Source organism: Podarcis gaigeae (genome assembly GCF_964106915.1).
Source record: "Podarcis gaigeae genome assembly, chromosome: 7".
Classification (NCBI taxonomy): Eukaryota; Metazoa; Chordata; class Lepidosauria; order Squamata; family Lacertidae; genus Podarcis; species Podarcis gaigeae.
Window position 1 is genome coordinate 30,064,797 of NC_139683.1, and position 23,369 is coordinate 30,088,165.

General features: G+C 43.6%; 1 protein-coding gene across 4 annotated transcripts in view; it reads left to right on the forward strand.

Annotated features, from left to right (window-relative positions):
- Positions 1 to 10,322: 10,322 nt before the first annotated feature.
- Positions 10,323 to 23,369, forward strand: part of ZNF704 (zinc finger protein 704) — a 55,133-nt gene continuing 42,086 nt past the window's right edge. For 2 of the 4 annotated variants that reach the window (XR_014566491.1, XM_083747842.1), the window contains exons 1-2: positions 10,598 to 10,944; positions 22,467 to 22,714. Coding sequence is in view for 3 of the 4 variants with exons in the window: in XM_083747842.1 (XP_083603968.1) it covers positions 10,636 to 10,944; positions 22,467 to 22,714 (557 nt within the window). In the remaining variant the exon portion in view is untranslated. Of the gene's footprint in view, positions 10,945 to 22,466; positions 22,715 to 23,369 lie in introns of all 4 variants that reach the window. The other 2 variants (XM_083747844.1, XM_083747843.1) reach the window with 2 other exon arrangements.

A 23,369-nucleotide genomic window follows, 5' to 3' on the forward strand; every position in this document is an offset into this window, starting at 1 on the left:
GACTATCATTCACACATACAGGTGCATGCCTCTCCCCCACCCACAACTTCCCTTAACTCCCTTATCCACATACCCCGTGCCATCCTTGCATATAACCTCTCTCGCTTTCTGCCACTGCCACCTAACTCAGACTGACTCTTCATCTTGCATGTGTTGCTGTGGCTGCCACAGCCAAGCAGAAGCAGTGTGGGGAGTAGGAAGGAAGCCAGAAGCTGCTGTGGCCAGTTTAGGGATCCACTGGTGCAGTTTCTGCCATGCCATTTGGTCTGTGCACCCTCCCTTCCTCCTCCTAGCCTCTTCTACAGTGGTGCTTCATTGTCATTACCTCCTCCTCCTCCTCCTCCTAACAGTCATCATGCTGTAGTTTGCCTAACTAGTACCATCTGTTGGTGGCCATATGAACTACACTGTGATGACAATCTTGTATCTTTATTATATGTATAGGAGATAGGTAAGCATGGCATCCGTGGAAGACATCTACATTTAGAACATCAAGTACAACAGTTCAGCAAAGTCACAACACCAGGACAAATAATTCAATATATTACTTCAGATCTACTTGGAAAGGAAAACAAAAATGGAATTGGTAAATTCTGATTTGAATTGGCGGCCATGGAACTCTGAATTCTTCTGTACATTAAACTTTAGACAGAGGGGACAACAACAGATAATTTGCATGTCCGTGTGCCCAACTTTAGCTTCAAAGACTTGAGAAATGTTTCTGCATTATTAAGCAGATATCCTAGTTTCCCCTGGGGCTTTTAAAACAGAAGATTTTAATTATTGTATTTCATTTCTGGAGATAACAAGTGAGCTAACCTGTGTTTGTATTTTTTTTAATATTAATGCTACATCTTAAGAAGTTAGTTGCATGTTTTCTCCCAAAATAGAAAGCATTTTGTGACTCCTTTCTGTTTAAGCAGTTGTTTTAAATCTGATCAGACAAGCTTCCCCACCAGAGTCATCTCAGAACCTCTCCACATGTCACACTTCAAGCAGGTCCATTATGGAAACCTACTACAACAGTAATGTCTGTGCATCTGCCTCTAAATTACCAAAGCAGTGAGGTTTCCTTTGTGCAACTTTCAACAACTTTTATGAACTTTCACATTTATAAGCAAAGTACCTAGACCAAATCCGGTATTTTAATTCAGAGCCAGATCAAAGTATAGAGAATATTGTTCCTAACTAGAGATAGAAGGATCTGTCAATCTCTGTTCTCTCCATTTCTTTTCCCCCCAATCTAAAATCTATCTCTCCAAATTTCTGCAGCAATCTGTAATCACCTCATGAACATTTATCAGCATTTTAGTGCAGATTTCTCCTAATAAACTGGGTTTTTAAACTGTTTTGAAAACGTGCAATAATACATTCATTTTTATGCAAACTTTCCCCTAATATATGCACTTATGTAAACACTGGTTGGTTGGAGAAGTGCATCACAAAGTTCAGATAAGTTTTTGGCACTACAAGTAGATTATTTGGGTGGCTTGCAATAGATTAGCTAGGGTTTCTGCCTCCTGGTTGTTTTAGTGCAGCAACAAAAAGACTTTTGCCATCACGAAGTGTGTGTGTGTGTGTGTGTGTGTGTGTGTGTGTGTGTGTGAAAGGACCATGAGCTCAGTTGAGCTCTGGTCCTAAAAACAAATTCCTAGATTCAGCATGTGCTCAGAGGCACACTGTATCTATCAGACTGTGATTGGTAAATCTTGGGGTTCTACTAAAAAAACCAAGCAGGTCTGACAAGCTTGATGTCTGCACAACATTGTTCTACTTGACAGACCAGAATATTCTAGGATATTAATGCTCCTGTGTCAAGACCTTGACTCTGGTCAGGAATTGCCTCAAAGCAACCCACAGTAATAGTCCCATTCACAGAAGTTTCCAAGCACCTCAAAAAACAGTGCTTTTCAATGAAATCACTGTAATCAGCTGAGGGCAAACTGAGTTATGTATGAGTTTGAGCTATGTTTGAACTTTCCCCCAATTATAACAGTTTCACTATGGGGCAGGGGAGGAAGCATGGAAACTACACAGCAAAACTGCTACAGTGAGGAGAAACGATACAATGATTTGTACCATATAAAATCATTTCCCCATATGATGCAGAGAAATGTCTGATTATAGCCAATAGAAAGGGACAGGTGCCTAAATTCAAAATAGATATAAATGGTACCTACTGACATGCAGGATAATATTGTTACTAAGGTTGCATGCCACCCACAATCTCTGCCAAGCGGTAGCAAGATTCCAGGGGGTTCCAGGCATTTACCCAGGGTTGTGTTTCAATTGGGAATCAAGACATGGCAGAGACTGTCATATCCTTAATAAATATGGTTTATGAAAACATATTTACAACCTGGGTCCAGATGGAGGGAGTGCAAAGTTCATAGTATTTGTATCTCCTTCACAGCAGCCCAGCATTGCATTCAGAGGTTTTCTAAGTGCCTCTGCCCTAGTTTGTCTCCAGCCAACCCTCATGTGTCTGCCCTTCCACCCCCTGCATGGAGCTTTCCCCACTTCCTGCCTCCCAGAAACCCCCTTGCCAAGCAGCTCCTCCTCTTCTGTCCTTGCCCCTCCTTCTCCCCACTATTCCAAGCCTAGTTTTTAAATGGGGATAATTTTCCTGTAACCGTCATTTACCCTCACTAGATTCAACGTGCTGCCATCTGCCTTATTGCAGGGCAGATTCGAGGGTAAACTGTACATGAAACTAGTCTGCCCCTGCGGATTGATGGAGGTAGAAACTGTCTCTCATGCCTTGTTACGCTGCCGTTTCTATGGGGATATACACTCGGTATTTATTACCCCTGCTATGCAAAAATCTCCAAATGAATCCGAACTTCAATGTCTAAAATCCCTGGTAGAGGACAAGGATCCTGAGATCACATAAAGGGTAGCCAAATTCTGTGTGATTGCCATAAAACTTAGGGAACAAGCTATGCTATCATAATGATTAAGGCCTTAACTAATAATTTTAGGCTATATTTTAGTGACTAAGTTTTAATTTATATATATTTTTAACAGTTGCTATATCTGTATTCTCCCTGTTATACCTAATTGAAAATTCAAATGTATCCCTATCGTGTTTTATGACTTCCTTGATATTGTATGTGGGCTGGAAGTGGTCTGTGACCGAAATAATAATAAATATAAATTTTCCTGTAACCTACCGTCATCGGTCAGTGTAAACATGGCAACCTCCATTGGCACAGACCCCAGAATTCTCGTGTGATGGGCCATCAACACTCATGCTATCCCAGATGAGACCCTCTCCTGGAAAGGGAGGTTAGCCTGTATTTCTCTACTGGCCTAGCATCTTCCCTTCAATACTCCAAAAATCAGCTAAATTCATCCCCTTAACATTCTCTAGCTCTAGCAGCTACTGGCTGCCCTTGCACCTGCAAATTCTGTTATCCCAGATCTGTAACAATACTAAGTGGCACAGCCACTAAAATCCTAACACTGACTAAAACAGTACTACTACTTCTTTTTTTAAGGGAGGGGGAGCCAAATAAAGAATGCTGCATGCATCGATTTCACAAATAACTTCTGAGTTGAGTGGAGCAGCTATACTTAGTGAGTTGGCACTGCTCAAATCAACTAATCTCCATGACCAGGCTGAGATTAAAAGGCAACCAGAGAGCTGCTCTCTGTGAATCACAATAAAGAATTTGCTGTATTCAAAAAGTTACAGCTATGTGGATGAATGCCAGTGAGCTACCAGTGTTCCAGAGTGAATAGATGCCAGCTGGAAAATCTAGTGTCTTCACCGCAGAATAAAATGGCAAAATCCCTGTAGAAAGCACATCTCTTAAACCAATCAAAGTGATGGCTTTTGTGCTAACTGACCCAAATTAGAACTTATGATGCTCTCCCTCTCCCATTTAAATTGAAAGAATTAATTAGGAACCCATCCTCTCCCACAAAGTGGGCCTTAAGGTGGACAGACAAGCCATTTCCTGGGAAATCTCACAGAAACTCAAACAGGGATGTTTAACAACCCTGCCCCTATGCATACACAGAAGTATGTGCAAGAGAGATGGGATCTGTCATAGGTTTGCCAGCAGAATTAATATTAAAGTAAGAGTGACCCATCAGGTGACCTTTATAAGAAATGAAATGCTATTTGTTGGAAAAGTTTGATGATTTTAAAGCAGAATACCATTCTAAGTTTCTGGAAGGCTGCAGGAGACTCGATTCGAACCAGGTACTCTGAAGATGGAACATTTTTTTTCCTTGTGCCATAAAGGCAACTTGCAAACTGCTGGCTAAAGTTCTGCTGCACCTCCGCATTGCCATTTTAAAAGGTTAGAGGATGGGACTGTATTTAATTAAGTGATTAAGTGACATGTGGGATTAAATTATATAAGAAGCCAATAGTGACCCATTGCGACCTACAAAGCTGCTGACTGTGGCCAGCTTATTGCGACAGGAAGGAACAATAGTGTATTGTGACAGGAACAAAGCTCAGACTTGTAGACTTCCTTTCTCCCTATTTGTGGCTGATATCCAAAGTTTCTGCTTCATATCAGCTGCAGTTTAGTGTGTCATCCAAACCCCAAACTGTTAATCTTAACTATGGTTTGTTGAAATAAGCTGGCTTCATGAACTATGTTTTGAAGATGGCTTGTTTCAAATAAGCCAGGGTTGAAATTAACCACATATTCTCTGGTACAGTTTAAAAATAGCTACAATGCATCTGTTCTCTTTGCAGCCATGCCGCAAGAAAAGGCTAAGGGAGTACACAAGCTTGACACTTGCTGTGGCTACTTCCCACCACAGCAACCATGGTTTATGACATGTCATGATGAACCATGATTATCATGGTGTCCAAACCAGCTCAGAGTTTACTTCAAGTATCGAATGCGCTGCTCACAAACTGCATGGCTCTGTTTGTTTATTTCAGTATTGCCTTTCAACACAAATGTTCCCAAGTGGATTACATAAAACATGTATTTTAGATATACAATTATAAAACAATTATTAAAAATACCCTTCCCAAATACCTAGTGGAATAAAAATATTTCCCATTGTGTCTACAACAAGACCAAAAAAGAATCAAATGTTATATAAATTTTATGAAACAAATAATAAACAAGCAAATGCCATAGCTCAAAGCTTGTTTAGAAATTGTAGCTTCCAGTTTAGGAGCCTTTCATTCAGTGAGTGACAACTAATTAAAACAAGAGATCAAAGGAAGCAAAAAGTAGCCAGATCACAGCAACACAATTGCCTTGTTTTCATCTACCCTCAGTTACTATATAGCAAACTGGAGTAAGGCTCATAGGGAGAAATAGCACCCACAAACATACTGTAGCAACACATCACAATTCTGAGAATTGCTTTCACTTCTCAGTGAGTTATGTATGCACAGCAAGGTAGAAAAGCAGGTGTAATCTAGCAGGACTAAAGATGGGGTACAGAAAAGGGGTCTAATAAAGTATTATTGCCAGGGACTAAGTACACATTGTTGCTTGGAATATATTTTTTCTTGTGGCAACAATTCCTAACACTGACTGGGAAATACAGTAGTACCTCAGGTTACATACGCTTCAGGTTACAGACTCCACTAACCCAGAAATAGTGCTTCAGGTTAAGAACTTTGCTTCAGGATGAGAACAGATTTCGTGCTCCGGCAGCACAGTGGCTGCAGGAGGCCCCATTAGCTAAAGTGGTGCTTCAGGTTAAGAACAGTTCCAGGTTAAGAATGGACCTCTGGAACGAATTAAGTACTTAACCCAAGGTACCACTGTAGTCTAAAAATAGCTGAACCAGAATGTATTACAGTGCACACTCAAACTGCGAACGTGATCCATGCGGGAAGCGCGTTTGCAACCTGCAGCGTCCACAACCCTCAGCGCCGTGTCTGCGCACGCACGGGTTGCAATTCGGCACTTCTGCGCATGCGCCGCAACCCAGAAGTAACCCGTTCTGAGGTATGACTGTATGTTGCAACTCTGCAAACTTGCATCAAAGGGAACAATACCAGTCCAATTCACACACATAAAAAGGACAAATCGTATTGATTTCAGCCAGATAAATAAATAAATAAATGAATAAGAACAGTCATGTGAATTGGCACCTACAATTCAATCCTGTGCAGGTGCTTACTAACAAACAGGTCTCAATGATTTCAACAGGACTCCCAAATAAGCCCATAGCCTTAGGTTGCAACCCTAAACACACTAGGGAGGAAGTCTCACCAACCTCAGTGGGATTTAAGCACACATGCACAGGACTGCATTTTTCATCACGAACAAGATCTTGTCTTCATCACCTTCATGGGGTTACAGAACTAGTTATAAGACTGTGCAACACTGAGGCTCATTATTTTTCATTTTTACCCTAACACATTTAATGACTGAGAATACAAACAAAACATACTAAGTTAATCCAAGGGCTCTCTCTGAAAACCCAAAAGCTCCCCTGACAGCATTCAGGCTCTCTCCAAGCGTCTGCCTTCCTCTCCTCTGCACACTGCCATTCAGGCTCATGTTTTTGTTATGGAACAAAAACCTCACTTCCAGCTGTGGCGCCAAAATCTAGTGCACACTGTAAAAGTAACTGACAGCTCAGATGTGTAGCTTAGTGGAGGCCTGGAGTAGTTCTACCAATGAGAGGCTGACTTTTTAACAGAGCCACACATGTTTACAGACTGCATTCTGCCGGTAGGAGCAACAGTCTGATGGAAAAGCCGTAATGGATTTTTCAGCAGAAGCTTAGATTAATTCAGTTCAAGGTATCAGCCCACAAGCCATTGAGTGAGCTAGCGTTTAACTGAAACAGAGATTCACTAGAACAGAAGTCTTGAAACCACATGAAATGCAACAGCTATGTCCCATTAAATTATGAAGCAGGACAATTTGGGGGGCAGGAGATTCTAGGCTCCTCCTAGCCCCTGAAGCTTTTTGTAGACTAAGTAACAAACTACAAGGCCTACAAGAATTAAACTTTGTGACCTTGTATCACATCAGCTCTAGACATTGCCTAGTACACTGTGTTCTCTCATAACCACAGTATTATTTCTATTCTACTTCTAATACTTTCAAATGCAAAGTGTTTTACAATTCATACTTTGTGCATCCTTCTAACAATCCTATAAAGTGGGTGGCTTTGAGTTCATCTGGCAGTTGGAACTCCTCAAGTCTATTTGTTTAGTTGATATGATACTTTTTAATCTCTCTGCAATCATTATCACACACTTTCCAGTGCATTTTCCTGTCCCTTTTCTTGCCACATATGCACAGGCATGCACACACACAATTCCAGAGTTGGACTGTTATGTTATTATGCAAGTGTACCAAATCCACTTTAATTGTGCAACCAGAATTTGCCTGAATTCCACCTGCAAAATGGCAACAGTCTGAAAGCAGTCTGATGTGGTAGACCATATTTACAGGCACTGCTTCCCTTGAGGTGATTCTTTGGGAATAGGAGTGCATTTTGCAGCCCCTACTCTAATGGGAAGCTGCACCTACAGGGATAGGCTGGCTGGCTCAAAAACATACTTTATCCATTCTGTCTATGTTGAAAGCGGTGTGCCACATCAAAGATGATCCACCCCATCCCTTCTCTTTTACAAATAGGCTGAAAAGTAGTGGAAAGTGACTGTGTGGGTAGTTAGATATTTTGACAATCATAATCATAATAATTCATTATTTATATGCTGCCCATCTGACTGGGTTGCTCCAGACACTCTGAATGTCTCCCAACCAAAAATACTAAAAGCGCAATACAACATTACACACTAAAAACTTCCCTGAATAGGGCTGCCTTTGGGATAACCAACCACAAAATCAGGAAAGCACCAACAGCAGGAGGGGTGGAGGGCTCCAGGTGTGTGAAATAAGATTTATTCCAGACCCAACATGTTTAGGAATAAATCCTTCCTTGGGGGAACATTTTTTGGCAACTGTGTTCTATATTACTTGCATTTGAGAAATGCTGCTAAAAATGAAGGATTTATTTTGTTCCAAAATAGATAAAGCTAAAATCTTATTTCAAGCACCTGGAGCCCCTCCGCTCTTTCTTCCAGGTAGAGATTAGTCCTCAGCTTTACATCCAGTGCCATCTTAACCAACAATCCTCCAAGGTTGTCAGCAATATTGTTCATCTTGTAGATAATTTGTCAAACATGACAAATGACTAAAGATGTTATAGAGTTAAACTTGCTTGGCCTTGAAGGCATCTCAGAGTGACAAGCCTCTTAACAGGTGGAAGAGATTTTGTGCACAGTGCTAAAGGGAACAATCTTAAACTTATTTTGATTTGTAGGTCACCGATTCCCAAATGGCAAGTTCCTAAAACATTGTGAAAACAAGTTGCCTTGATGCTGCTACTGAGCTGATAAAGGTCTGAAGGCCCCAATGATCTGAAAACAAAGGAGGCTTCTGTGTGGTTGTTTCCCAAGGTTTTGTTTTGGTGCTCTAGTGCTTGAGCAAAAGCAGGCAGGAAGAAGCCTTGAGTAAGAACAATATGGTTTGGATAACCATGCCAACGCTGTTCCTATTAAATACAGAGATGGTGGCTCTGAGCCAGCAGAAATTTCCCTCTGCGCTACGAATGAGCACAGGGTTAGAAGGAGCTAATGATGGGTGTCAGGTGAATTTTGTCCCTAAACACTGGCTTCTGGGTATCATGGACACCCTCTGCCAAAACCCAGAATTGCAAACTGAATGCTGTTCCATTTATCTGACTTTGGAAACTCAGGTCTGCCCCTGTAAGTACACTGAACAGGGTGTGTGTTTTGTAGCGAATATATGGCATACAAATAAATAATTATTGTATTCATGCTACATTGTTTTCCTTCCTTTATCCATTCCACTTGGCACAAAAGGTAATTATGTAACAGAGGAGATTATTCTGGTCTCTGTTCTGGGTTGTTGTCACACTGGCCTGCATTCTCGACCATGCTTCTTCTGTTTGGAACACATTGTCTCTGAGATTTTTTTTTTTTAAAAAAAGTTCTAAAGGGTTAATCTGAAAATTAGCTGCAACATGGTGGGCTTCTACCCTAATACCACACTGATATCTGTCTGAAGAGCAGGTTTGTCTATCTGTCTGTTTTTTTAAAATATTGGTTATTTTTCATTTATATGGTTATACATTGCTCAGAACTTTTTATGGTGTGCTTAATACTTATTTATTGATTAGTGGACCTCAGGGCTCTGCGGCATAGACTGATTAACTGCTCTATCAATTACCAGTAACACAAGGATCACCTTTAGCAACAACTAAGAGAAAGCGGCAGAGGGCCCTTCTCCCAGGAAAACCACCACTAAGGTGCAAGTTTGGGCAAATGCACAACAAAGCTTCAGAAAAAGGCAGTGAAAAACCAGGTGCTGAAATAAAGACAAACAGCATTAATACCCAACAACATCCAATGTAGCTAAGTTTCCCTAAACCCATTTATTTCAATAAGCTTAGGAGCAGCTCAGCTCCTAGGATTAGACTGTTCAGATGCAATTCTACACAGACTTACTTCAGAATAAGCCCCATTTAAAGTGCAGTCTGCGTAAACCCGCATTGGTTTGGGCTGAAAAGCTTAGGAACAATATACCAAGTTACCCTGTGGCTCTGCCTAGTTCAGCAACGTCCACACTAACTGACAGCAGCTCTCCTAATCTCTGCGTAGTGGATTTTGGGGTGGGAATCCTGCATTGCATGTGGTTGGACTAGATCAGGCACCCCCAAACTCAGCCCTCCAGATGTTTTGGGACTGCAACTCCCATCATCCCTCGCTAACAGGACCAGTGGTCAGGGATGCTAGGAACTGTAGTCCCAAAACATCTGGAAGGTCGAGTTTGGGGGTGCCTGGACTAGAAGATTGTCCCTTCCAACTCTACAATTATATGATTCTGACAGGAAGAAGTCTTTGCAGCCCTACCTGCTTACGGGTTTTCCATAATCATCCGGAGAACTGCCGGAGGAGGGACGAGATGGGCTCTTCTGGCGACGCTTCCCCCGAGGATGCTCTCTCCACCTCTTCGCTTTTGCCCCTTCCCAAAGAGCAATCAGGAGCGCGCCATCCTCCACCTGCTGCTTGTTTTAGCAGCTCCAGCGTCTCTTCCTCGCGCCAGGTCCGGACCGGGTGGCGTGGTGGGGAAAGCTCCCCTTCCCGCCGGGCCTTGGCTTTGCCGCCCTGCCCACCTCACCTCGGACTACCGCCAGTTATTGCTTGCTAGGTGAAGCAGGAGGGAGCAGAGAGCGTCCCGAGCCCCGCAGCGGCAGCTGCTCAGCGCCGGCCGCCTGTGCTGCACGGGAAGGCGATTCCAGTCCGGGTTTTGAGGCTGGGGCGAGCGCGCCGCGCGGAGAGAGAGACTAGCAAAAGAGCCTCGGCCCGTCCCTCCCCGCAGCTGGGGAGCGCCACCGCCGGGCCTGCGGGAAGGCAGGCAGCCGGGGCCCCGGAGCCGCTCGCCCTCGGCGCGGGTCGCCCTCATGGCCGCAGCGCGGCGGCCGGCCTTCCTTCCGAGCGGCGGCGGCGGCGGCAACAGCTGCCCTCTCGCCTGCTGGCCGTGAGTGCCTCCTCAGCCGCCGCCCCCTAGCCGAGCCCCGCCGCCGAGCGAGCGAGCGAGCCCACTGCTGCTGCTGTTTCCCGCGCGCCGCGCTGAGGCGAGCTGGGCGCGGCCAGCCATGCAAGCGCGGCGCCTGGCCAAGCGCTCCAGCCTGGGGAGCCGGCGCCTCAGCGCCTCGCCGTCGGCCGCGCAGCCGTTGCCCAAGCTCGACAACTCGTGGAGGCCGCCCCGGCGGGAGGGCTCGGCGGCCGCCCTCGAGGAGGAGGACGAAGAGGAAGACGTGGTGGTCGACGTGGAGGAGGACGACGACGCCGACGAGGCGGAGGCGGGTGGCGGCGGAGGAGCGGCAGGCAGCGGCAGCCCGCCGCCGCCGGCGGAGCACACCGGGCCGGGCAAGGGCCACGCGGCCGCCCGCGGGAGCCTCAAGGTGCGTCGGCGTCGCTGGGCGGGAAAAGCGCCGTCGAAGCCGCCGCCTGCCTGGGCCGGCGGGGTCGTCGCTGCTCTAGTCTCCGGGCTGCGTTCCGGAGGGGCTTCGTGGGGCGACCTCTTGGAAGTTGCGCGCGAGGCGGGCCTCGCTTGCGCCCCCACTTGCTTGCAACCCCGAGGAAGAGAATGGGCGGTTGAGAAAGGGGAAGGGGGCATCGGGGCATACGCAGAGTGCCTTCCCAGCACGAGGCTGGAGGGATGGGGCACCGACTCCATTGCAAGGCAGGCTTGCACATCTGACTTCCCTGCCAAAGTGGACGGGAGAACCGCCGCATACCATCCCCGCTGCATAACGGTCCCCCCCCCCCCCACGTTTATTGCGAGGGAAATCTAGCTGTCTGCAGGGAAGGGGTTGGGTGCATGTAATGTGTGACAAAGGCATCAGGTGTACATCTACCGTTTTGTGTGGGAAAGGTATAAGGGTGGGGAGGTAGAGTGCATTTAAAAAAACCAAAACATTGTGGATTTAAACAAGCAAATGTAGCATAATCTACTGGTTTGCAAGGGCCCTTTGGGATTGCTGTTACCCATCTCAGTTAGCTCATAGTGTAAATAAAGATGGCTGTTGTTTACATTTTTTAATAAAAGCATCAACAAGGATCCTTTTGCACGGTCTGTTGTGCTGTGTTGCAGAACTTTTTGCTGTTGCAGGGTTAGGGATGGTGTGCTGTGCTAGAATGAATAACACGAAACGAAGTGCCCTCTGACAGTAGAGGGCAATGCTGGAATGACCATTGATAATAGGGATCAGCGTTGTTGGGTTCTAGGGTGTGCGTGTAGGCTTTGAAGTGCATGCATCTGAACCACGCTGCTGCAAAAGAATGAAGCCGGCTTTGCAGCAACAGTGAAACGGGAGATAATGGTAAAACATAATGAGGCAGTGAAAAGAGCCGTGGGGATATTAAGTGTTTGGGGGGGGGTGTGAATGGGTAATGGGCAGGTATATTGGGAAAGTAGTTGGAGCAATTAAGGCTGCATCCCTGTACACACTTTCTTGGGAGTAACCCCCACTGAATTCTGAGTAGATGAGCATAAGGACTGCACTGCAAAGCACAATCTTTGCACTGTGTGTGACCAGAGTCCCCTGTGACCAGTGAAGAAATGGTTCTAAAATTTCTGAAACAAGCAAACTACAGGATGCTTCTTAGGTGATCTTCAGGTTTGCAGTGGGATTTAGGGAAGGCAGGCAGTATGTACCTAAGGCTATTTTGGATCATAAAGGTCAACTTTTATTTTGTTGTTATGCATTTACTTTATCTTCAATGCATTCATATACAAGTTTCAATATTACAAAGAACGTTCATAATGCAGGGTCATGGCATTTCATAATTTATATTTTTCTATTGCCCATCAGTTTTTTTAAAAAAATTGCAAGATGCACAGAGAAACAATTAAAACAGAAAAACACGAAATTGCATCAAGATCTAAAGAGCCAGAGGGAAGCTAACAATCAGAGCAAAAATCAGGCAAAAGGTTTTGGGAAAACAAAGGATAAAAGTTGACTGAAGGAGGTACTTTTTAGGGAACCATAAATAGGGGTGCCAGGGACGCGGGTGGCGCTGTGGGTAAAAGCCTCAGTGCCTAGGGCTTGCCGATCGAAAGGTCGGCGGTTCGAATCCCCGTGCCGGGGCGCACTCCCGTTGCTCGGTCCCAGCGCCTGCCAACCTAGCAGTTCGAAAGAACCTCCGGGTGCAAGTAGATAAATAGGGACCGCTTACTGGCGGGAAGGTAAACGGTGTTTCCGAGTGCTGCGCTGGCTCGCCAGATGCAGCTTGTCACGCTGGCCACGTGACCTGGAAGTGTCTCCGGACAGTGCTGGCCCCCGGCCTCTTAAGTGAGATGGGCGCACAACCCTAGAGTCGGACACGACTGGCCCGTATGGGCAGGGGTACCTTTACCTTTTAAATTGGCGTGCCACCACTAAGAAGTCCTCCCTGGTAGCCCCACTTCCTCTCTTTTGCCCAGAAGACAAATAGGAAATCAGTCCAGGTGGTCTGTCACTGTTTTATTTCTTATACTTCTATTCTGCTTGCCCACCTAGAGGTTTACATAGAGTTTTCTATGCTTCATAATCTCCTTAGCATTGTCACTGCTGTAGAACTAGGTCCCTGTTCTGGTAAAGCGAAAACTTCTGAATTGTTCTATGTAGGGCTATCCTATATGACATTTTGCAGTTGTCCAGATTACAAAGGTACCTGATAGATTCCCTGAGTTAACAGGGACATATGTAACCCTGTGAAGTCTATGCTGTAAATGTATTATCTGCTGCCCAGTGGAATACAGTATGAAGTGTATGCAAGGCTTATTATTAATCATTATCAGTATTTACCATGTCCAATTTTACATAACCACACCACAGCCAATTGTCATTTGGCTGAGAAAGCATGGAGAAATGTTGCATTGCCCAACAGGTTGACAGGAGGATGTATCTTTTGATTTCTTACCATCTCCCTTAAAATTGTGTTCGGCCACTTCCAAACTGTTGCCATTTTGCAGGTGGGATTGAGTCTCGTAGTATGAAATGCAGATGGCACTATTTAAATGGATTTGGCACTCTGGTACAACAAACCCATGTAAACATTTTTTTGGACTTTTGCGGTAAGGAAAGTGATGGGGAAATGCACTGGAAAGTGTGGAAATTGCTTGACATGATGTTGTATAAGCTCACTGCAAACAAATTGGGATGAATACTCTGATAAACAGGTATTGTAAAAGTGACCTTAGCTTGGATTTTTCCTTCTGCAGTCTTAACACCACCACTAATCAAAACAAAAAAAATTCCTTCCAGTAGCACCTTAAAGACCAACTAAGTTAGTTCTTGGTATGAGCTTTCGTGTGCATGTACACTTCTTCAGATACACTTAAAGTTGGTCTTTAAGGTGCTACTGGAAGGATTTTTTTTTTGTTTTGACTATGGCAGACCAACACGGCTACCTATCTGTAACCACCAGTGTGAGAGCCAGTGTGGTGTAGTGGTTAGGAGCGGTAGTCTTGTAATCTGGGGAACCGGGTTCAAGTCTCCGCTCCTCCACATGCAGCTGCTGGGTGACCTTGGGCTAGTCACACTTCTTTGAAGTCTCTCAGCCCCACTCACCTCACAGAGTGTTTGTTGTGGGGGAGGAAGGGAAAGGAGAATGTTAGCCGCTTTGAGACTCCTGAAGGGGAGTGAAAGGCAGGATATCAAATCCAAACTCTTCTTCTTCTTCTTCACCACTAATGCAAGCCATGATCAAGAATATGTTTGTGTCTCAGGTGTCTCTCTTTCTTGATTATGGTCGAAATGGAAAACTGAGATTTTCAACACTGGTGTTTTGGCTCATTAATTGGTAGATGTACCAGTGATGGAACCAGTGGCTGCAGTGCTGTGAGTGTTTGTAGGCAATGGGATAATAAGTGGTGATTGGAGACCTACAGTTTAAACCTATTCAAAAGTATATATATTTGTCATTTTTCATGTTCCCTGTCGAAATTTGGCAACCTAAGAACTGTGCTGCATGCTTGGAAATGTTTTTTGCTGTACAGTGAAGAATACATGCTAGTTTAACCCAATATCTGCCAGAGAAGAGAGTTTGATAGGGTAAAGTAGAAATGGGAACCTGTGGCCCTTAGATATTGTTAGACAGTGTGAACCATGTGATTAATCGTAAAGAAATTTAGCCGCTGAGCCAAATTCAAGGTGCCCTAAACAACTTGGGATCTGGTTCCCTGTAGGAATATCTTTTCTCATATAGACCTGCCTGTGTGTTAAGATCTTTAAAGGAAACCCTCCTGCCTGTGCTGCAGTGCTGGCTCCTGGGGTGCCTTGGCACCCACAAAACTCCATTGTGGGGGCTGGGCACCCACAAATTTCAGTACCAAGGCCATGCACAATGCATGGCACCCAAGGCCCTGGGCACCCACAGTCTCAGGGCCAAGCTGGCACTCTTGCAGGCAGCTGATATAAACCACGTGTCAATACAGTGCTACCTTGGTTTGCGTACATCTTGGTTTGCATACGTTTTGGATTACAAACACGTCAAACCTGGAAGTGCATGTCCCGGTTTGCAACCTTTTATTATTATTATTATTATTATTATTATTATTATTATTACGACCCATTTCTTTTTATTACGAACAATTTTTTATTGGGAGGCCCCATTGGCAAAAGCACGCCTTATTTACACCCTGTTATGATTTACAAATGGACCTCTGGAACAGATTATGGTTGTAAACCAAGGTACCACTATACAGAGGAAGGGCCTTCTCAGTGGTTGTACCTTGACTGTGGAACTCACTCACCACTGAGGTACAGCTGACACTGACCCAGAAGAGTTCCCTCTTCAGCTGAACACTCATTTGTTCACTCAGACTCTCACAGAACATTAGTCCCTGATCTTGATGGCTTAATATTGTATCATGTTTCCTCCTGGTGATTAAGTTGTAGCCATTTTAGTGCTCTGCTTTTTGTTACATTGTTGCCTTAGTTTTAATGTACTATACTGTTGGATTCTTTGGAAAGTAGATAGTAAATACTTTAAATAAATAAGTAACGGCCATTATAGTTAGTTCAAACCATTCAGCTTCATAATTGGTGGTTTGAAATTGGAATGTTTTGAAAATGACTACAGCTAGCATTCAAACACCGTTTCTAGTTTGGATAAAACAAAACAACTAAAAGGGGGAGGGGGCATTTCAAACACCTCTAGGAAAAGAATTAGGGAGGTTGCAAACTCAGGAGGACGCGTCTTTCATGAAGTGCTAAATCATGGAATAGCATTGCATCTGAATGCAGCCCCATATCTAAAACTGTATAATGCTTACTTAACAACATTGTTAAAGGTGTGGAATGGACAAGTTGAAACCACATTGTGTACTGACTACTCCAGAAAGGCTTTTCTCAAAGATCCAACTGTGTTGATGGTTAATGTGATATGTTTTTATAACTGTGATGGAGGCTGACAAACACTTGACACACGATAGTTGGCTTGTAATGCAAAGAGATCTAACCTGTTGCTGATGCCACAAATAAACTCAGCTTGGTTAAGACAAGAAACATCAAAGACGTTTGCTGTGTATGACAAGAACACTTCTGTTCAGAAACATGCAGCATAAGGGGAAGTATTATATTTCTTTTATATGGGGGAAGGAAGCTGTTGAGGAGTACAGTTTTGCATTGTTAACATTTGGGCCTGGAAAATGCTTACACTTGAGATTTTTAAAACCTAACTTTTTATCATCAGGTGATATGCATTGATATAATGTAAATAATAATAATCTGCTGGTAAAACCAAGAATGGTGTACTGTACTATGACTAATACTGGAAGTAGTTGTACTATAAACACATTGGTCTGAGGGTTAAAAAGTAACTGTGCTATGAAGCCAAGAGCTGCACCATCAGTTAATGTTACACATTTTTGAAACTCTGGCCAAAACTATGGAGAAACGTTTAAAAAAGACTACTTCTGGCAGTGTCCCAGCTTGGTTACTGTACTTCTCTTCTGATATGCTGGGTCATAATTTGAAGGGCAATGGCATGTTCCTGCTTCTTAAAATTATGGTTTGAAAAATTACCCGAATTGAGCCATTGCTTCTTTTCTTTTTTCTTTTTTTAAGAAAAGCATGGAGCAGAGAGGAGCTGTTGTGTTGGTCCTATCAAATGAAAAGTACACAAATTTACATAAATATGCCAGTTTCAATCAGCAAAAAGAATATGCAGTTACTGGGACTAACAGCCATATGTGTTGTTAATAGAAAAATGTATATCCTTCCCTTTTGATGACTGTGCACAATTCTGGGGTAACCAATGAGGTGCTCTCCAGATGTTTTGGATGACAAATCTCATCCCATTCCAGCATGATTCAGGAATAATAGTAGCTGTAGTCCAAACACCTGGGGGCGCCATGTTGACCAACCCTGCTGTATATGCACAGAAGTGCCAAAAAGGTGCACCAGTCTCTTCCATTTATTCTTTCACTGTTTGTTTGTTTGTTTTTGCATGTGTAAACTATCATTTTGCTTCTTGTAACTTTAAATATAGTATACTGTTTGGGCAGCAGAAGATTAGTATCCCGTTATGTTGTATTTCATGCAACATGGAAGGGAAGGAGAATAGGCAGGGTAAGCTAAGTATAGCTAAATGTGACTTGTTTCTGTGTTGAGCTGACTGGCTAGCCTTTGAATTGTCAAGAGTAATGCAGGAAAACTGTTCCTTTTTTGGCCCTTTTGGATGAAACTGTGCAATATATAGTAGTAGTCATGTAATTTCTTGACCACAATAAAACCATTCACATTTTTGTTCTGGATAAACTGATATTTGAGTGGAATATTAGTTCTTCATCTGTTGAATAGCAAAGCTATGAATTCTCTTTCTTTGTACTATTTTTTTTTTTATATATAATGCTGATTTAGAAGAAGTGGTGCTTGTAATGGCATTCCTGATGCATTATTTCAGGTAGTGTTCTTCAGCACAGCTATTTCCAGACACTTTGAATGATTAGGCTTAACTAGCATAGGTTATTTATAAGAAGCAGGCATTGGCAAGGTGAGTGAGTAAATAAATGCAAAGAGTAGCCTAGAATGTAACGATACATTAAGATTCAGAGCAGCACCTTTCCAAATATTGATAGAAGAATCTTTCTTACCTCATTGTGCTCCTCCGTGAATATTATTCTTGCTGAATAGATTGTGCAATATAATTCTTCTTTTTCAAATTGATTTATCCTCAGGCTAGCACAAAAAAAATGTTTAAGAGAACTTGAGGTTGGAGTTGTATGTTAAGAATACAAATCAATTAGATTTGTTTTTAAATAGCCTTTTAGATGTTTGATATTTTAACAGCATGAGGTGTGGTCTGGCCCCTGTTGCTTCCAGTGATGGTGTGCTATTAAGCATATTTCAGACTTACGGAAAGGGTTTATTGGTGCTAGTAAAAGCTTTGAGGAAGAATGTGCACCCTAAGCATTCCTGTAAGTCTCCTTTTATTATCATTGTAAGTATTTCTAAAAAGGTTTTGCGTAATGTTTCTACATCCAAAAGTCTCCCATTCCATATATCTTGTCCTGCATCTCCAAGTAGCTTCCTGATATATTTTTTTCATGGATGTATCATTGTCATCTTAAATGTGGTACATGCATGATTGAACTGCTTCTCCTAAGCCTCCTTCTCTTTGGCTACATTCAGACAATAATATTTTGGCCTAATAAGCTGAGGTATGAATGAGCCTTGTGCCCCTGCAGGAAAGCCAGGAAACAAACCAAGAAGTCTTCAGTTAACTATGGTTTCATGTTGTATCCAAACTGGGAAGCCATGGTTAGCAGCTTGAGAATAAGGTAGGATATCAAACCATGGTTTGAAGTTGGCTTCTGATCCTGGATTCTTCTGAAGCCATTAACTAGCTTCCCAGTTGCACATAGTGCAAAATTATGCTTAACTGAAGACTTCTTAATGTGGCTATTGACTAGGGTCTATAGATACTATCTTCCCTGTTAACCAGGCATTAATTCTTCTTATGTCACCAGAGGCTAAAATAACCTTGGTGATTAGGAGCACCTATTACCAGCTAGTGTAGCAATGATGTCCTGGAATTGGGCAGTCCTTATATTAGGGTTACTGTGATGCACTCTTTGTGGGGCTGCCCTTGGAATTATTTCAGAAGCTGCAGCTAGTGCAGAAGATGGCAGCGAAGGTACTGAGTGGAGAGCTAAAAGTGCTCAAACAGGCTGGCTGCTGTTAGCTACCAAGCAATGTCTAGAGTTTTGTTTCTGGTGTATAAAGCCCTAAACAACTCAGGACCAGAATACTGAAAAGATTGCCTTTCCCCTTCCTATGCAGACATGTTAGGGTGTTAAGATAATCAGAGAAACCCTTGCTAGTGGTACCACATTATCACTTGAGGTGGGAGAATGAAGAAGGGCCTTCTTTATAGTGGTGCCCACTCTTTGGAGCACTCTATTATTGGCATTGCTCATTGCTGATTTTATTTAGATTTTATGTATATTTTAATAGTCACTTTTAAAACATTTTAGTGTTGAATTTAATTTTGTAAGCTGTTTCAGGACCCCTGTATGGGAAGCCGTGTTTAAATAATTTTAATAAAATCTAGGTTTTGTTTCAGAATCCCCTCTCTATCTCCCACACACACAGTCTCAGTCACCAAGTGAGAGCCAGTGTGGTGTAGTGGTTAAGAGCAGTGGACTCGTAATCTGGTGAACCAGGTTCGATTCCCCGCTCCTCCACATGCAGCTGCTGGGTGACCTTGGGCTAGTCACACTTCTCTTAAGTCTCTCAGCCTCACTCACCTCACAGTGTGTTTGTTGTGAGGGAGGAAGGGAAAGGAGATTGTTAGCCACTTTGAGACTCCTTAGGGTAGTGATAAAGCAGGATATCAAATCCAAACTCTTCTTCTTCTGCATAGCATAGCAAAAACCAAAACAACAACAACAACAAAAACCCAGTAGCTGTTTTTTCAGACTCCACAAGTCATGTTCTGGTTATCTCTTGTCTTGGCTACTGCAAATTTCCATCCTTCCCTTTATGCACCTTAGTCCTTTCATTTATGTCTAGAACTCTTCTACCCAAATCATTAATCTCTCCACTGAAGCTGGGCGGGCGAAGGTGCATCCCATAATAGTACCACTTCAAATTAAGTCATGGATTGAAACTTAATTTGGTCTAATAAAGCAAGTTTTGCTACAGACTAGGCTTCTGTCCACATAGCTATTGAATTACTGGAAATCCCTATCACGGGTCTGTGAAGAAGAGCAGATAAGTAGAGTTGAGTCATAGTGGGTTGCAGCAAAGCAAACTTACTTTATCTGTATCATTCTGCCTTGTAAGCCACTGGCAAAGTCAGAGGCATCATGTGATGGACTGGAGAAGCAACTAGCACAATGGCAGGATAGAGTTGTTGATTTTTTTGACTTAGGAAGGGTGTCTGTGCAGAGCAATGAGGCTAAGAGAGAATATGTGTCAAACTTGGAACATTACATTTCTATTCTTTACCCAAGTATAAAATTATAATTACCCATCCCCTTTCCTTACCCTTTATAAAGAGCAGGTTAGCCAGACAAAAGCTGAAGGCTGTGTAAAAAAATCTGGTCTTTGATACATGGTAACTTGATGGGGGGATAGTAAGACAAAGTTAATTGAACCTGATTAGAATTTGAATCCAATTTTGCATGAACCCCATACATGTTATTGCATGTGCAGATTTGGAGTGCTGTGCGTCTGTTCTCTTAAACTGAACTTGCAAAGGGGAAATTTCCATCACACATAGGCCTGCAGCTTGGACCGTGAGAACTTGCTGCATCTCCTCAAATGCCTACACAGGCTTCAACAGATGTCACAAAAACTCCTGGCCATCACTTCTGCTGCATTTCATTTCATCACTCTTTTCTCTGCTGCCTTTATCCCTATTTACTCATCATATATAGTATTACCCATTATTGTTACCCATATTATCACTCCCCATGAATTCAGCAGATGTGAAGTCTTCTGCATTCCTTAGCAGACCCATCCATTTGTACCATTGAAAGGGACATTGTGGGAGATTTTCAGTACGCCACCTTACCCCCCTCCCACAAACACTTTCAAAAGGGTGTAAGATGTCAATCGTCCAAAGGCCTGGTTGAAGAGGGAACATTTTTGCCTGGCACCTAAAGGTGTATAATGAAGGGGCCAGCCAAACCTCCCTGGGGAGAGCATTCTACAAACAGGGAGCCACTGCAGAAAAGGCCCGTTATGATGTTGCCACCCTCTAAACCTCTCGTAGCGTAGGCACACGAAGAAGGGCCTCAGATGATGAATGCAGGGTCTGGGTCGGTTCATATGGGGAGAGGCTGCCCCTGAGGTATTGTGGTCCTGAGCCATTTAAGGCTTTATAGGTATAAAAAACAACCCAGGACTTTGAATTGGGCTTGGAAACTAATTGGCAGCCAGTGCAGTCTGACCAAGATTGGTGTAATATGCTCAAGCCGTCATGCCCTATTAAGCATCCTGGCCACCAAATTCTGCACCATGGTTGGACAGTTGACCTATGCACATACATGTCAGGTATGTGCCATGCACACAGTGGTTCTCTGAATTGTCCCAGAAATAGTATTTGATTTCTTCAGGATAATTGGTTAAAAATCAACTTTCAAAACAGGAAATCTCATCTGTCTTTCAAGCATGACCTTTATTACTAAAGTGAAAAGTATACTTGTTTACAATTGTTGGTTGTGTTGTGTTGTGAGCTTTTTGCTTTGCAAAACACAGGGGAAACATATTTTCTTGGCAATATGTCATTTGGCTGCATGTCGAGAAGTATAATATGACTAATGCTTTCAGCTTGGATACCATTTGTGTTCTTAAAGTAATCATTCTGGTTTTTCTCTTGAAACAAGTGCCAGAAGGCTTTCCAAGGAAACTACAAAATGGGAAATGTGTTTAAATATTTTGCCTCTAATCATTTTAAGTGTGTGCATGGGCTTGCACTGTAATTTTTCATTGTATTTTACAGTAACCTTATACCAGCATAATTAGTTTTACAGTTTTAAAAAAATAAACTGGCGCTGGGCAACAACCAGCAGTGTTTCCCGATAATACCCATGTTGAACTCTCCTCCCCATCCATGTATTCAAACTACTATCCATCTGTTGCATTTATTTTATTTTTTTATTATTGATAAACTCTCTTGGAAGCATCAAGATTTTAACTTTTAACCAAAACCTTCATGTTTCACATGGACTGAAGCTGCACCTTTTTTTGCACAGGACTATTTTCACAGTGGGTGGCGCTGTGGTCTAAACCACTGAGCCTTGGGCTTGCCGATTGGAAGGTCAGTGGTTCGAATCCCCACAGTGGGGTGAGCTTCCGTTGCTCGGTCCCTACTCCTGCCAACCTAGCAGTTTGAAAGCACGTCAAAGTGCAAGTAGATAAATAGGTACCGCTCCAGTGGGAGGGTAAACGGCATTTCCATGTGCTGCTCTGGTTTCACCAGAAGCAGCTTAGTCATGCTGGCCACATGACCCAGAAAAACTGTCTGTGGACAAATGTCGGCTCCCTTGGCCAGAAAGCAACTCCAGAGGGTGTTGAACTCAGTTACCATCAGCTTCAGCCAGGATGCCCAGTGGTCAGGAATGAAGGAAGCTGAGGTCCATTAAGCATCTGGAAGACCACAAGTTCCCCTCCCCTGACACACAGAGCAAGGTAGTTCTAGAACTGAGGCTGGGTGCTGCCCACCAAGAGCACCTTTCTGTTTGCCCTTGCTGCTCTTATTTGATATGTGGATGGGCCTCTCAATAGGGTGCTCATGACAATTTGCAGGTATCTGTAGTAAAGGAAATGAAGAGGTTTCTGTCTGAAGCCTGTGAAGCAAAGTGGTTGGTAATGTGAGTTGGAGCTGCTAAATAGAATTGGATGCCTGGAGGCTATATCTGCCCCCCTCTTTTTAAAATGATGCAAATGAATTGCAAGAAATCTAATAATCCCTTTTAATTTTTCAGGCAACCAGCATAAAGCGTGAAATGACCTTCGCAGCGTTTCAGCAGGAGGAGCTAAAAAGTGATCTGAATCAAAAACTGTCAGACCAACATTTTTTTCTGTTGGCGATGAAGGAAGAGGATTCGAAAACAGCAGACACCAAAAAACCTGGCAGAGTCCATGAGCACGAGAAAGAAAGCACCCGCTCCATCTGCCTTCTCGAGCAGAAACGCAAAGTTGTGTCTTCAAATATTGATGTGCCTCCTGCAAGGTAGGGAAGCCTGAAAAGCAGGAAAGGGTGGCAAAATGACTAGCCTTCCAAGTTCAGCAAGTTGGGTTTTTCTGATATAAACTACTGTATTTTTCACTCCATAAGGCGCACCTGACCATAAGGCGCACCTACTTTTTTTTGGGGGGGGGGAATTAAAAATATATATATATTCTTTAAAGGGAGCGCTGAGCAGAGCCTGTATGCATCCCAGGCTCTGCTCAGCGCTCCCTTTCATGAGCCCCGTGGAGTGTGTGTGCGGCACTTGCAGGCTTTTCCCCGAGGAGGGAGAAGGGCAGCCCGTCATTGATCCCCGCCGCCCTGTGGAGGCTTCGCAGGCTACCCCAGAGCTGCTCGGGAGCTTGTCGGGGCTGGTGGGGGAAGCCTGGGTTCCCCCCCAGCCCCAAAAAGTAGCTCAGGGAGCTGCTCCCAGAGCTTGTGGGGCTAGTGGGGGAAGCCCGGGTTCCCCCCCCCGAGCCCCAGGGACCACACATTTGCTCCATAAGACGCACAGACAGATTTTAAGATTTAGATTTTAAGAGGAAAAAAGTGTGTCTTATAGAGCGAAAAAGATGGTATATAGCGCTTCCTACAGGTTGAATGTGTGTGTTTGTGTTTGTGTGTGTGTGTGTGTGTATTGTGGAGGTTAGTGGTCATT